General features: G+C 33.5%; 1 protein-coding gene across 1 annotated transcript; it reads left to right on the top strand.

Moving 5' to 3' along the window:
* The first annotated feature begins 3,802 nt into the window (after window positions 1-3,802).
* Window positions 3,803-15,612, top strand: LOC138305566 (centrin-3). Its single transcript, XM_069245874.1, has 6 exons — window positions 3,803-3,963; window positions 8,109-8,244; window positions 11,258-11,372; window positions 11,761-11,875; window positions 12,514-12,590; window positions 13,867-15,612. The coding sequence occupies exons 1-6, from the start codon at window positions 3,947-3,949 to the stop codon at window positions 13,908-13,910; spliced, it is 504 nt and encodes a 167-aa protein (XP_069101975.1). The 5' UTR covers window positions 3,803-3,946; the 3' UTR covers window positions 13,911-15,612.
* Window positions 15,613-16,308: the final 696 nt, after the last annotated feature.

Genomic DNA, 16,308 nt, shown 5'->3' with positions numbered 1-16,308 from the left:
TCAAGAATCAGGATGCTAATTAGATTGTCAAGATATCGTATGCTGTACTACACGAATAGGCACTAAGTGAAATGAACTTCCTTCTTCTCATGAGACAAATCTGTTAATTTCTTCTTAGAAATATCCGCTTGCGATAAATCTTCTTTTAGTAAAGTCTGTTTCATAGTGTTCACAAAAAATTAAAGAATCCTTTTGACTGGTAACTGGGAAATATATATAAAGTACACATACTCACAGGAGTGCGGAGATGTCTGCCTGCGGCCGAGGGGGGCGTTAATGTGTTGTCGATCATGAGATGTTGCCGATAGTCATCTGATGTACACGTATATGAATATGATTGTCAAGGTCGAATGTTATCCTGTATCCTTCGTTTCTCGGTAAAACTATGCGTTATCGCAGTTAGGATAGGTCATGTTCACAAGCCGTGATAATAAAATACCTTGTACAGAGATGTACATCTGCATATTCCGTATTTGCATATTACAGAGTTACCTGCCCTTGCGGGTAGGTATTGATTGTGACGTCATGTGTTTGCGAGCGTAACGTCATACGTTTCTGAGAACACGACGTGAATTGTGCTCACAAAATAATGACGTAACAATCGATACCTACCCGCAAGGGAGCTAACTCTGTAATATGCAAAGACGGAATAAATAATCAAGGATTTAGATAGGTTACTCACTATCAATATCTCTAATATAATGCACGGAGATTTTTACCTTTTTTGGACATTTTTTCCTTTTGATTCCCCTACACGGAATTAGGGGGAGATAATCTAGTGAAGAACTCTGCTGAGAAAGTCTGATCTGATTTTGTTTCAAACTAGGGGAGATAATCTAGTGAAGATTCTAGTTTCAGGCTAGGGGGAGATAATCTAGTGAAGATTCTATATTTAAACTAGGGGAGATAATCTAGTGAAGATTCTATATTTAAACTAGGGGAGATAATCTAGTGAAGATCCTAATTTACACAGGTTACCCAATTATTGTGTATTTGTTTCTTATTTGAAAACAGTGGAATCACATTGTATATGGATGAAGCAATATGAAGGTTCAATATTTTTGGCAATTTGATTTAGTATAATACGGTACAAAGTTTAACTTTCTTTTTTCCCCCCAATTTGCTATCGATAAAAACTGAAAATAGCATGCGCAGGTATTAAAAGTTATATGTCCCGTAACTGGGCGAAATAATGACATGCTATTTTTTCTTCATTAATTTATTGAAAGCCATAAGTTTTGATGAATTAAGTTGTGAAAATCATTTAAATGGCTTCAGATGCCTTATTAACAAAATTGTGTATTGTAAAAATTATCGGTTTTTATGCCTTAAGTATGTTTAATTGGAAATATATCTGCAAAAAATGTTAATTAATGTAGAACACGTTTGGCTTCATACGGTGTGTACTCATTTCACTTTACTAAAGAATATAGAATATATTGATTTTAGTAGTACTGCAGAAAATCATTTTCAGCTCTTATTTTCACCTGTAAAATTAAAACCTATGCATTGAAAGTACAGTAATTCTCAAAATGTTGGTAAAATTTGGTGATGAATAACATCATGATTCGTGAGTATGAAAAATACGGCACATATAACTTTAAATATCATTGTTGTAATTGTCTAACATGTCCCAATATAATCTATATTAGGTCACTTTTACCGAGAACCTGACGCATGTGCATATATGTATGCCAAATATACATATAGCTATTTTTCAAAGTATGGCGATATTTTTTCATTTTTATTTTATTTTATTTATTTATTTATTTATTTTGCTGTCCTGTCCGTCCATCGATCGTCAACAATTGCTTTAAATCGCTACTAGACATGAGCTAGCTACTCAGAGGATTTGAGTTTCACCAAATACTTTGTTCCACAGTATCCTGATCATGGAAACGATTTTGTTTCAACCATTTTACTAAAGAAAATAGAGGATCTTAGCAGGAATCTGGGGATCATGGTACGATCGATGTGTTATTCTGTATAGAACTTATTGGTCCCAGAATGCTGTAAAATCGAGGTTTACGCCTGTAGGTATATGAGAGACTGCGATTATCACATACTCCGCCTGATAACCAGTGATTTCGCCAGTGTAATATTTTTGTATCACTGGTGTAATATGACCTGGAGCGATTTTCATTGGCTGAAAATTCATTGTGACGTCAGACAGAAACTATAAAATGACGTCAGGAAGAATGACATGACGTCAGGATTACCGTCTCTGCTGGATTTTCGGAATGCATTTTGACGTGAAATTCTTTGTTATGTAGTTATTTCTTAAATCTGTGTTCATTTCATTTGAGAGTTTATAAAACTCGCCAAGGCTCGCAAAAATAAATTTTTTTAGACTCTTTTCATATAATCTCGTATGAAATGAACACTCATGTAAGATCCTATATATATATCATTAACTACGTACAATGCCGAAATAATACACTAACGGTAATTATATTACATTATCCAAAAACTTCTTAAAGGGCCACTACCTTTCCGAAACGGCTTTTAATTTTTAAAATAGGAATGTAAAACAAGATCAATAATTTTGTAGAGTCACAGAAGTTATTAACTATACGTTTACTAGCACACTTATCATCACCTTCAGAACTGTTTAATTAGAATAAATAAAATGTTAATTTTCATAACGCGGGTCGTTTTATGTTTCCCGCCGTCGTCCTAAAATGCCGCATGGTAGTTGACTATCACTGCGCCAGACGGCAAAACAGCGAAATGAATCTCCACTGTTATCGTACATTAGACAGGAAATCTTGCATACGTTTGGTGTTGTAACCTCATCTTAAGCCATCGATATATATTTTCTTTTGTTATTAATGTTTTTAAGAAACCTTTAAATTTTGCTCCGGAAAGGTAGTGGGCCTTTAAAATATACTGTCATATATTGAAGTCAAAGTTTGAAAAAATTGTCAATTTATTTCGGAAAAATAAAACTATAGATTTACTTCATGTGCGTGAGAAAAAGAACAATATTTGTGTGTGTATGCGTTGTATAACGCTAATCAAATATTACTCATTATTTTCTGAAAACAGGATTTTTGTTAGATTCTACAAAATCATATTTTAAAGATGCTCTTTTGAAGATGGTTATTTTCATCCATTAAAATCGGGGAACAGATAAATTAGTATTCTTTTCAGTAACTTTTACTTTACACTACTACCAAATTAAAATTATTACATGTAGTTGCATTCCGAAAACAATCAATGACACGGCATGCCCTATATCCCTGTATATGGAATATAGTACTTGGACACTTTATAGGTGTTTTTTTCTATATATTTCATTATTTTATTGGGATTTTTTTTCTTAGAATTTTCATAATCTCTTTTATAGATGGGTTTTGGCCGAATTTGGCATACTTAAGGGAAATTATTTACAGTTTCAGCTTTGACATAATATTTCATTTTCTTCGGCGTTCTTATCAAAATGGCAACGGAAAAGTGTTGCTTGCTGATAAAACATTTTTCTAAAAATATGCATAAAGTAAAATTATGAATATATTATGAGCTTAAAGTGAAACAATTCTTTATGCATTTGTATGTATGACAAATTTAAATGAAATCCGTTAGTATGAGATAAGGTACATTGTAGTCTTCAGTTTGTACATGTATTTTTAAAAAAAAAAAAAAGTAAAAATACATGAAATACACAGTAAAAACGTAAAGTGTCCAGGTTCTTTTTTGTCCGGGTAATGTACATGTATACGGACTGATTGTGCAGATGACAGAATCATAAATAAATTATTTTATATGTCTCAAACTATTTTTTTCCTATTTATTAAAATTAAACCCACTTCGGGAAGGGCGTGCAGATTGGTCCCAGACAAAATACGAAACTGCGGCTGACGTTCACGGGGGTCTAGCTCTAGCACAAGCGGAAGCGGTATTTCTGATTTTGTTGAAGTTGACAACCAGTGTAAAACGTGCAGAGATGAGTCTTGCATTGAGGTAAGAGTTTATTTCGGGACATTTATGTTATCAGAGTTTGGATGCATCCAGATAAATGATCTCCCCTTCAGTTTATCTGGTTTGTTCATCCGATACGTCTCGTTAAATAATTAAAAACTTGACGTTTATTGGCCCATGTTTTCGGTTCAGTTTTAACATGTTTGAACAAGTTTGTCACCAAATGTTTACAAATTATTCGTTCTTGCTACTTTAAAGATATTTTCTTGTGTTTCCTAATTTGAACAATACATTGGATTGTTCTGAAGAAACATAATATACATATATTGCAACAGTCGAAACGCGAAATGATAGCATTTGTGATGAAATCTTCTACTTCTACCGGTTATCGACCTACTTCAACATGGTGAAGATTATGTCGAGTGGTCTGTTCCGAAGTCTCACTTCGGAACAGATGCACTTTCCCATTTTTTTTTTTTTTTTTTTTTTGTAATTTTCTCGTTAAAAGCCGTTAAAAGCAAAAACAGACGTCTATTTCCTTGTTTACAACCACCTATTTTTGTCAGAAATAAATACATAAATACATGTATTGGCCACCAAGGGACCTGCGGCCCCCAACCACCTATTATTAATTTTCAACCGTCTACTAAAAAACTTAGTGAGAACCCTGTAAAACTGATCGTAATTGTTAAAACTTTCTCAATCAAATATATAATTAGTTGTGGTCCAGTATATTTTTTAAATATCTTAATATTTCTAGTATATCTAGATCTGATATTTGAAAGTATGTTTTCTGGTCCATTATGTTCATAAAAGTTGTTGAAACATTCTTAAACTAGGCCTACATTTTATAAAATTAAAGGGGCAATGAAATAAAGTAACTCTTACATAAATCTAATATGCTTTTAAGACAAAGCCTCAAAAGAGCGCAGCTATATGTAAAAAAAAATGTAAATATAGTTAGGATTATAACCTCAGAACGAAAGTTAATAATTTTTGGGACTCTACAAAATTATCGAACTTGTTTTACATTCCCATTTTAAAAATTAAAAGACGTTTCGGAAAGGTAGTGGATATTCTCTGTCTAGCGATATATTAACTGTCGTCATATACAGGTCGGAAAGAAATATGCAACTGGAATACAAAAGTAGTTCAATTTCTTTTCGATCTTGTTTCTTTCAAAGGCATAAAACTTGGCAACATGCCATGTACATGTATCAAAGATGCATGGGAATATATGGCGTCATCTTTGGCACCAAGTTTCGAATTCATGACATCATTGCTGCTGGACAGTGCTGTGCGCTTGACAAAACATAGAGTATATCATGTACATTAACTGTGTCGTTCTTGTCTTTGTGTAGTTAAATTGTATCTAAAACTTCTTACAGTAATTCAAAATTGTATACTGATGACACGTTTTGTTTAAAGAGACAATTACTTCAAAATGTAATTAATGAATAATCGATTACTTGGGAGAAAATGTTGTAATCAATTAATAATGGATTACAGGTACCATTGACCTGTAATCGATTACAATTGATTACTTTACAAAAAGTAATTGAAATTACTTTCAATTACATTTGATTACATATATATTTAATTTATTAAATTTTATCTTCTATCACAATATTTTCAATTTTTCCTTTTTACGATTTGATAGCATTCAAAGACCAGTTATATTTATATAAAATAGTTTCATTGGAATTAGTTATACTGTTAATTTAGTTTCAAGTTTACACCTGTCCCACATCATGCTTTTTAAACTGGTGTGTCTTAGAAGTAAATAAAACTTGAGTGAAACTTGAAACTAGAAATGACTGTGTGCATTTTTCGTATGTGGTTAATTGATAACCTGCATTTTGCAGATGACGGTATAACACAACAAGTAGATATTTTAAACCTGAAATCTAATTCTTGATTCTTCTAGTGAGAAAGCGGAAATCTGTAGCAGTGTAATTTTTCTTATATTTATAATTTTCATTTACAATGCAATGCATGTTAAATATATAAAAATGAATCAAGTATATGATTTAAGGATTTTTTTAAAGCAAAAATGTGACTTATGCTTCTGAGCTAAACAGATAGATCTTGGTTGACTGTACAGGTAAAAAGAACAGCTACTGGGAATATCAAACAGTATTAATTGACTTCTCATTGTTTCCTAAAACAACAAGTTCATTGGAAATCTGAGGACATACTCCCTGAAACAACTGAATTGATCTTTGTCAATGCCTGTTGACTTTTATGAAAACGATGCTTTCCATTGTTTAATACAATATGCTCTTATGCCCATGGGCACACTGAGGAAACTTAAAATTAGCTATAAAGTGTAACTGTATAGACAATTTGTTTGTATTCTTTATTTCTTTGAGCCTTACAGTTCATCAGAAAACTAATTATAAAATAGACCAATAATAAACACTGTTACATCTATCTTCAGTTTTAGTTGAACTACAGCAGCCAAGTTGAACTTTACACTTTCTAAACTTAGTATACTGGCTGCTAAATTCAACTTCATAAAAGGTATAATGTAATTGAAAAGTAATCGAATTGTAATTACGATTACACAGTAAAATTTTACTGTAATTGATTACAATTATGATTACAAGTAATCGAAATAGCCTTCGATTACTGTCGATTACTTGAGAAAGTGTAATTAATTACAATCGATTACGATTACACGATTACGATTACCCCATGCCTGACTGATGACACGTTTTGTTTAAAGAGAAAATTTCTCAAATGTCATCATGCTGATAATGAGAATTAAAACAAGGCTAATTAGTTAGGGCCACTACGTATTTAAACAAAAAAAATTTTTCAAATAGAAATAAAACAATAACACGATTTTTATGGATTACTTATTGTTTGGATATTACACAAAATAATTACAAGATTCCCTGAGTAATCAATTCTGTATTTGCATATTACAGAGTAGGGGGTATATACTTTTCGGAGAATTGATATTTGCACCCAAAAAAGACGACATCGCTATGGATACAAGTACCTTTCAACAAGGGAGTGAACTCTGTAATATGCAAAGACTGAATATGTCAACAGTGATAGACAATTAATATGCTGTAATTAGGGAAACATAAGACAACCTGCGTTATGAATATTAACATTTAATTTATTTTAATCAAATTGTTCAGAGGTGATAATAAGTGTAGTATTAACTATATTAAGCTAATAAGTTTTATAACCCTACAAAATTATGATATAACGGGGCCCCGGTGGCCGAGTGGTTAAGATGTCCCGACATATTACCACAAGCCCTCCACCTCTGGGATGCGGGTTCGAATCCCATGTGGGGCAGTTGCCAGGTACTGACTGCTGACCGGTGGTTTTTCTCCGGATACTCTGGCTTTCCTCCACCAACAAACCTGGCACGTCCTTACATGACCCTGGCTGTTAATAGGACGTAAAACTAAACAAACAAACAAACAAAAATTATGATATCAATCTCGTTTTACATTCCCATTTTGAAGATAAAAAGTTAAAATGTTTTTCTTCAGGTTTCTACATTAAGGATAAATCATTTCATAGAATAAATTCATAAATCTCTAAAAAAAAAAATTAATATTAAAACCTTGAACTTATTGATATAACAGCTTGTCATTTACATGTAAAATGTATGTTCGCCATTTTATGGAATTCTGAATTTGTATATAACAGAGTTATCTGCCCTCGTTGGTAGGTGTTGATTGTGACACCTTATGTGTTTCCGAGGGTAACATCATACTTTTCAGAGAAAATGACGTGAGTTGGGCTCACAAAATAATGACATCACAATGGATACCTACCCAGAAGGGAGTTGAGTCTTTGGATGATTAGGAATGGGGCAGAGGCAGAAATTTGGTCCCAAATCTTAAAAAATCCAGATTATTGTAACAGTTACAAGAAAGGGGAAAATATAGCGTTCAGATCGTTGTTGGACCCTGGCAGACCTAAGAACGCTAGCCTTATCCTCTGCTGAATAAGTTTCCTGTTCACAAGTGATCAACAGGCGTCCTATTCTGCTACCAATGTATCCTTGTTAGACAAAGTTTCAAGAAAAATTCTTTCGCCAATGTAGTTGTTAAATCGCCAAATGCATTTTTAAATCTGTCATTGGTGCCTATGGTATCCGACAGCGCAAGTAGTATTTGGTCAACTTCTTTTGAAACTTTTTCCTCTCTAATTGACAGAGCCGAGTTTGCCCTGGAGAAAGGCAAGAAGAAGAAGAAGAGGGAGTTAGCAGAGGAACAAAAACAGGAGATAAGGGAAGCTTTCGATCTGTTTGATACGGACAAAGACCGAGCTATTGACTACCATGAACTCAAGGTAAGAGTCAAAGTCGGGTTTGTGTTTAAGCTGTATCCTTTTTAAGCATTAGCAAATAAAAAGGACCCCACTTTGTTTTTCTGGAATTCATGTGAAAAGATATATTGCGTAAACTTCTCTGATTGTTTTATAAACATATTCCATAGAAATCTTAGATTGTAAGATATAATAAGATACGTTAGAGAAATTAGAGAGGAAAAAGTTTCAAAAGTAGTTGACCAAATACCAAAAATAAGGAAGGGTGACATGATGGTCTTGGTTCTTGTAACACATAAAGTAGAATCACCCAATGATGCTAAATGTTGGGCCGGCTAATGATACCCAATTGGACTAATTCACGTACCATATTATACCTGATAACGTTTGTGCGGGACTAGTATCTCCAGTGGTTATGGAATGTAACTCGTTATCTTCCATCTGAAAGGACGTTTATTGTGATATCATCTTATGACGTCATTCCATCACTATGAGAATTCAACAGTTCTGCACAAATGTTATATAGGTATCACTTGGTATATGAACTAGCTCCATAGACATTTTAAATTTCAAAGGTAAAAGATAAAAAGTATTATCTGTGCGATAATTTTGAAAATGTTTCACCTTATTATGTAGTTTTGAATGTCGTTGTTTACTAAAATCATCTAATTAATAATGATGTGATATACTATTAATGCACTTTGATTTTGGTTAGAAAATTATATGTATGTTGTCCTTTCAAGGTACTATCATGTATTTTTCAACATCAGGCGGTACTTGTTTTTTTTTGTAAGTTAAACCTCAGGGTGTGGTACCGCCTGATTTATAGGATAAATTACATTACATAGCACACATAGAGGATCTTACATGAGTGACTAAGTGATATGAAATTTATCAAACAAGTTCAAAAGTTTGATTTGACACGAGCCTTTAGGCATATCATATTATTAAACGAGTTTCATAAATTTCCTATCACATAGTCACAAATGTAAGAATCTATTAATCCCATAACTTTAAATAATATAGATATAAATCAGTAAAACTTCAGCTTTTGTCACTAAATAAAACAGCAGAAATCCGGTTCCGATGAGACAATCATGTGACGCCATATGTATATTATAATATATGTACAGTGGAACCTCCCAAAACCGAACCTTCTCAAAACCGATCACCTCTAAAAACCGAACATGGATGTCATGTACGGAATGAATCCCTCCCAATTCCGAATACCGGACTGATTTTGAGATTGGAATAGTCAAATGTAACTAAAATACACTTCTGAAAACCGGCCTTACCTGAGCGACACCGATAGATTGCATTGAGGTTTGATCAACCGACCGTGAAATACACACGTACCTGTACCATAGTTGTCGCATGCCATGTCCTGGGGCATGTATACAGATGTGAAGGCTATAGGTACATGGTAATTATACCCGAGATGGTGGTGTAATTATTTAATCATGTCTCTTGTTTAGATATCTAACGAAGATCTACGAAAACAAGCAGAGCTAGTAATAAAGGGAAAGTTTCGTATTCAAATCAAACAGGTTTTTTTATTTACATATGTAGTTGTCGGAAAACGAAAATTTTCTGTATGAAGAAGCCGAAGCCATGTATTGTTTTAGAAAATGACTATGTCATATAATGACCGGCATCGACTGATCATCGTGTAATTAGACCATATAATTTGATTCTTGACGTAACCGGAAGCGATCGGTCGTATGTAGGTTGCAGACGAGAACATCCCCAAGAACATTCACGCAACTAACTAGCTAAACTACGTTTATAAGCGGTAACAAAGTCAAGTTTGCTGTAATCCATTCCTATTAAATCCATTCCTATTAAACGTATGATTCTCTCTTTTGTGATAACATTCACATTAACAATCAATATCGGTCGGTTTTAACGAACACTAGGCATACATGCGGTGCACTAGTGTAAAAAACGACTTCCGATCGATTAAATCCGGATCGTGATGATCGGTATTCGATTCACTTCTCCAAACCGAACCCTCTCTAAACCGGCCGAAATTATATGCACCGACCATGATCGGTTTCGGGAGGTTCCACTGTATATTATAATAATGACGTCAAAATTACCTATGACATCATAATAGTGTTATTTACACATGTGTATTACAATATTTAATGACATGGCTCGACAGGGTAGTTATGCGATGAATATATATAGTACAGAAAAGTACTATCTGAAATTACAATTGTACCACCTCTCCTGGAAGAAAATGACACACTCTCATACTTTTTAGATTTAAAAGAAGCCATATAACATGTTTAAAATAAACTCATTGATGCAAAATCATCTTTTATAAGAAGCCATATAACATGTTTAAAATAAACTCATTGATGCAAAATCATCTTTTATAAATTTAATTAGGTCTACAAATTAAAATTACATAACTCTATACAACCACATGGATTTATTAATTGATGATTCATATAGGGATTGAATGTATTTTTCTAATTTTCATAGCAGCTATGAAAAATTAGAAAATATATTCAATCCATATATTTACATTAGAATACTTTATGAAAATAAAAAAATTTGAAAGGTTTCTATATTATTTTTTAAATTATGACACCCATATACTACGAGAAACGAGATTAATGGAACAGCTGGATGACGACGTCATTCCACAACGTTGTGTTTTCAAGCTTCCGCCTTCCGGTCGACCTTTAATTGCAAATGACAAACGATAAACAAGAAATATTGTTAAAATAAGATTTGATTGACATATTACAGTAAAGCTTAGTTGATTCTATATGAAGAAACAACACATTAGATATAACACATTAAAATATTGTGGGGGGTTATTTTTTTTATTGATATGAAATGACGCATTGTTTGAAATCAGCTGATCGATGCACGAGAATCGTTGTATTCATAGTGTATTCATAGTGTTTTCATAGGCAAATGTTTGTTTTCTTCAGTTGGTTGATTCATATAGTGACGAAACACTCAGAATGTATTAGTTGATGATTCCTATAAATATTGATTGTGTTTTACTTGATTTTACAAGGTTGCTATGAGAGCACTGGGATTTGATGTGAAGAAAGCCGACGTCCTGAAAATCCTACGTGATTATGATAGAGAGGGTACAGGCAAGATCTCCTTCGAGGATTTCAACGAAGTCAGTAAGTGTACAATTCATTTAAAACTCACAGAAAGATGAAAATCCTTAATGATTCCAATAGAATATGTCATAACTAATTTTTGTAAAAAAAACAACCCAAAATGTCCTTAAGATTTTTAAATCAATCCGAACCACTGATTGCCATTTTGTAAACTGGAGCATTCCTTCAAATTGATTCTGTCACTGTACCTTTCAGTTAATTACTGTCTATTAAGCCCTTACTAATATTCTATCATAATGACAGACTTGATGTTAGAGTGTTATGATAACTACAAAGAGATGCACCTCATCTTTAATCAATGGTGATTATGGTATACCTTTATTAAGACTATTTTGGTATCTCGATTGATGCCACAGTACTTTTCACTAAACCTTGACTACTGTTACAGTGACAGATATGATGTTGGAGCGAGACCCACAAGAAGAGGTACTGAAAGCCTTTAAACTGTTTGATGACGACTCCTCAGGAAAGATCAGTCTCCGTAACCTGCGAAGGGTGGCCAGGTATTTAAAAAATATCCATATGTACTTTATATATGTATAGGAGAAACACTGAAAACTGTAGATAAGTCAAGACAGTGGACAATTCGAGGCACAATTCGAAGCTATTTACTTGGCAAATTTGCTGTACATTAGTTTACCAAAACATGTAGATTAGTGTTAATAAATCTACAGGCCCAGATCAATCAATGCATAGTGAAAGGTGTATTAATCTACAGACAGAACAAGTATTTGGACAATTGTGAGATGACATCATAGCCATGTTTTAACAGGTGAAGAAACGGAAAAAAATATATGGTTAACCTTCGGTTAATTCGAACTGGCGGATAGTTCGAACACACAAGAGACATTCATTTGAACATATGAGTCACATAACTGACTTAGTAATAAACTTAAAAAAGTTAAGGGTCCCAAGTTCGAATCCCATTTGGGGCAATTTCCAGGTACTGACCGCTGGTCAGTGGTTTTTCTCCGGTTTTCTTCACCTTTCTCTGACTTCTTCGGTTTTCCTCCACCGTCAAACCTGGCACGTCTTAATTACATGACCCTGGCTATTAATAGGGCGTAAAACTAAACATAGCATACAAGTTCACAAAAGAATGACAGATTGACCTTTATAACTGTATTCCATGATTTTACAGGGAACTTGGAGAAAACATGACAGATGAAGAATTACGAGCGATGATCGATGAATTTGATAGAGACGCTGATGGTGAAAGTAAGTAGTTAAATACACTCAGATTAAGGAGTTTGTGGTTGATGTCTATGACGTGGTAAGGTGGTTAAGGTGTCTCGAAACTCTAGCACTATAGCTTTACATCTGTAGGTCATGACCCTTGCATGTTGATTTGAAACAGAATTATGGGTAAACTAATCTTTAGAAATGCAAAATTTAACAAACTACATTTGATAACGAAACTGCATGGAAAAATGCAAATGAATCTGAAACGCGTTTGATTGAATAATGTTAGATGCTTCAGGGTCTGTGCTATGTTGAGCCTAGTAAGAACACAACATAGCTACATGGTTGTGATGAAATGTCTTTTCAGTCATTGTACATTTTATGTAGCCATGTTCAAGTTGCAGGGGTTACAATCACTTACGATCTTTACAACCTTGAATATGTCATAGCAAAAATGAAGGCCCTGTATGAAACATCAGATGAACAGGTAGTATATATAGTCCTTTGGACACATCAAAAGAATCAGATATCGATACATTGCTTTGAAGTTGAGCTTCACTCTCTGTAAATTTTCAAACTTAAAGGAAGTCTCTACAGGCCTGTGATTGGTCAGGTTTTTTTCTCCTTAATTGCCTTCAGTTTTACAGATATATAACATCCTTGCCTTCAGTTTTACAGATATATAACATCCTGTCAACCTGATTAAAATACAGATCCTTACTATCACTACGTTGGATAAGAGGATCTGAGAAAATCCCATAATGGGTCATGTCCATGTGACCTTTGGAAATGGAACAATCAAATTGCTGGTGGCAAAATTTTGACAGTGAATTTCAGGAGACGAAATAGTTTGAAAATCTGTCAGAACTATTTCCTTGTATGTAGTCATCTTGCCCAAAGAGCACAAAAAGGCTAATTATGTATGTATATTGGGGCGAAATGGCGTTTTCAATTGATATAGCAACATGTAAAAAATGCATTTGATCTGAATTACATGTGGTATAAAGGTCATCCGAACATGACCCTTAATGGGATGTTGTCAGATCCTCTATTGAACGGAGTGGTTATAAGGATCTGTATTTCAATCAGATTGAACATCCTGTGTATAGTGTCATATCCTTTATCTTGCTTTGATATAGAGACATCTTCAACTCATATTACACCCCTGAAACTTTACAATGAACTGTTCCAGCAGAAGTAGAGCTTATATGCCTTTTGGGGGTGAATATGTTAATTTAATTATCAAAACTGTAATGAATTTGATTGAAATGAAAATTTATCTATCAATTTTTTTATTTTTCTTATTTTTCAGTTAATGAAGACGAGTTCATTGCCATAATGACTGGGGATACGTGAGCTGTCCACAAGTGTAACCTTGTATCCATATGTATTTTGTTGTGTGATGAATCCGACCAAGATGTATTCAATATATACAAATTAATGAATATATTTTTGAAAAACTTTCTAGATCACTTTAAAACATCTCATCAATTCAGCTGTACACCCATAAACTAGACCACTGAGTTTAATTGGTGTTCTCCATCGTTTCATATTCCGACATTGCATATTACAGAGTTGCCTCCCTTGCAGATAGGTATCCATCGTGACGTCATTATTTTGTGGGTGAAATTCATATTGTTGTCACAATCAATACCTACCCACAAGGGCAGATAACTCTGTAATATGCAAATACAGAATAATGCTTCATTGTGATTTAAATTTGTTCATGTTAATGAATCATCAATATATTGATACAAAAAACTTATAATTTTGAAATAAATGTAACAGATAGAATGCTGACCCAAATCTATCCTATTTTGAAAACTATTGCCAATCAAATAAATTGTTGATTTTCAAGTAATATAGCCTTATGCACTATTGGTTTGATAATGGAGAGGTGACAGGAAGGACCATATACTGTTTACAGGTAGTTCGTTTTTTTCATGGGTCAAAATATTCACACAATTTGATCTAAAAATGATAAATTTAAATTTAAGCAATTTTAAACATTGGCATTGTGGCTTTAAGTTTAAATTGTAATTCAACCAGTTCTCACTATTCTCACGATCATTCATGTAGTAACATCCATGTGGAAAAAAACCAGCTGTTCAGTATAGTAAATGTTCGGACACTAGATGTGTCTGGCCAAATTTAAAATTTTGCCAACATTTTTAATGCCTATTTTCATTGGAATCATTTACATTTGTTACTGAATGTTTGTATGTAAGTTCATATATGTATATGTATATATATTATAATGTAGGAGTGCTAGTGCAATGTATGTGTGATATACAGGTGAGTGACACATTTAAAAAAAATGAAATATTGTAACCTTAAATACAAGTACCATATTCACCGTAATTAGCGCCCAGGAAGTTTGAAAGTGTAGCAAAAGATGTGCTTATTTAGGAACCAAAATGTAAGTTGTAGACAAAATATATACCATATTTGAACTCTTTCCATAGTCATGGCACATTAATCCGTCACAATAAACATGCATGTCTTTTTTTTCCCTTTGAAACAAATTATTACGTCGTGATTCACATGTAAAAGATCTGTAAGCATCACACATTGTAAAACATTGTAAAATCCATGTCATGGGGGTGGGGTGGGGGGAGGGCGTTTATGTAACTTAAACTCCTTCTCCAGAAGAGAGGAAGTGCACGTATGGAGATGGGGTGTTAATTACGGTGAATGTGGTGTTAGGTTTTAGGACTTTTACTGTTACACAGTTTTATAAGTCATTACCTGTTGATTATGAACGAGTATTTGTGTAAGGGAGCAAGTGAAATTATTAAGATGATAGTTAGATTAAACTCATTTTCCCCTGAAAATACATAATGAACTGTTCCAGCCTTTGAATCAGGAGATCTGAATGTGTCTTCAAGGGTAAGTGAGTTGACTGTATTTGAATTGTTTGTATAGTATTAGATGAAAAGAATATCTGTATGTATTTATGTACAGATGGACACTTTTAGTGTGTGAAGTTGATATAGACATATGTGAAAATAGTACAAAATTGTTCTTATTTCACAAATAAATCCTTGACAAAAACATACTTAAGTTTTCTCTTGTTAAGTCGTCCGATCCAAAGGATCAGGATGACCTATTGTCATCATACATCATCCGTCCGGCGTCCGTTGTGCATAAACTTTTCCTTCAAAAAACATCTCAATATATTAGGCCTGCAGCATGCTGGCATGAATGACGAAATCACTGAAGGGTTACCAAGTTTGTTCAAACAAAAGACCTTGACCCTCATTCAGGTCACATGTCAAAATGGTTAACATCTTCTTTTGAGTAACTAACAGGCTTAGAGACCTGCTATTAGATCCATATTGTCCTGGGATGAATGGTTTCAACATATTGTCCTGGGATGAATGGTTTCAACATATTTTCAAACGAATGACATTGGCCTTCATTCAAGTTCACAACTGTCAAATAAAGCAGAAATATACAACTACTGGGTAATTTCTAGTATACAATCCTATAATTGTAAGTTGAAGAAAAGTTGAATATTTTCAGTCTATTTCATTCATCTGTATCGATGCAAAGTTGTTTGCCCTACTATATACTTTGACTGTGTTATATCATTGTGTCAAAGACATAGCCCGTGGGCCTCTTGTTTTTCAACTCTGGCTACGTACCTGCACTTACTGATACATGTAAGTCAAATGTACACTCCGCCATCAATTGGCTTAATATCAACGTATATTTACATTTAATAGTCACTTCTACGATATAAACTAACCAA

This window comes from Argopecten irradians, chromosome 13 (genome assembly GCF_041381155.1).
Source record: "Argopecten irradians isolate NY chromosome 13, Ai_NY, whole genome shotgun sequence".
Classification (NCBI taxonomy): Eukaryota; Metazoa; Mollusca; class Bivalvia; order Pectinida; family Pectinidae; genus Argopecten; species Argopecten irradians.
This window is presented reverse-complemented; position numbering and strand designations above follow the sequence as displayed.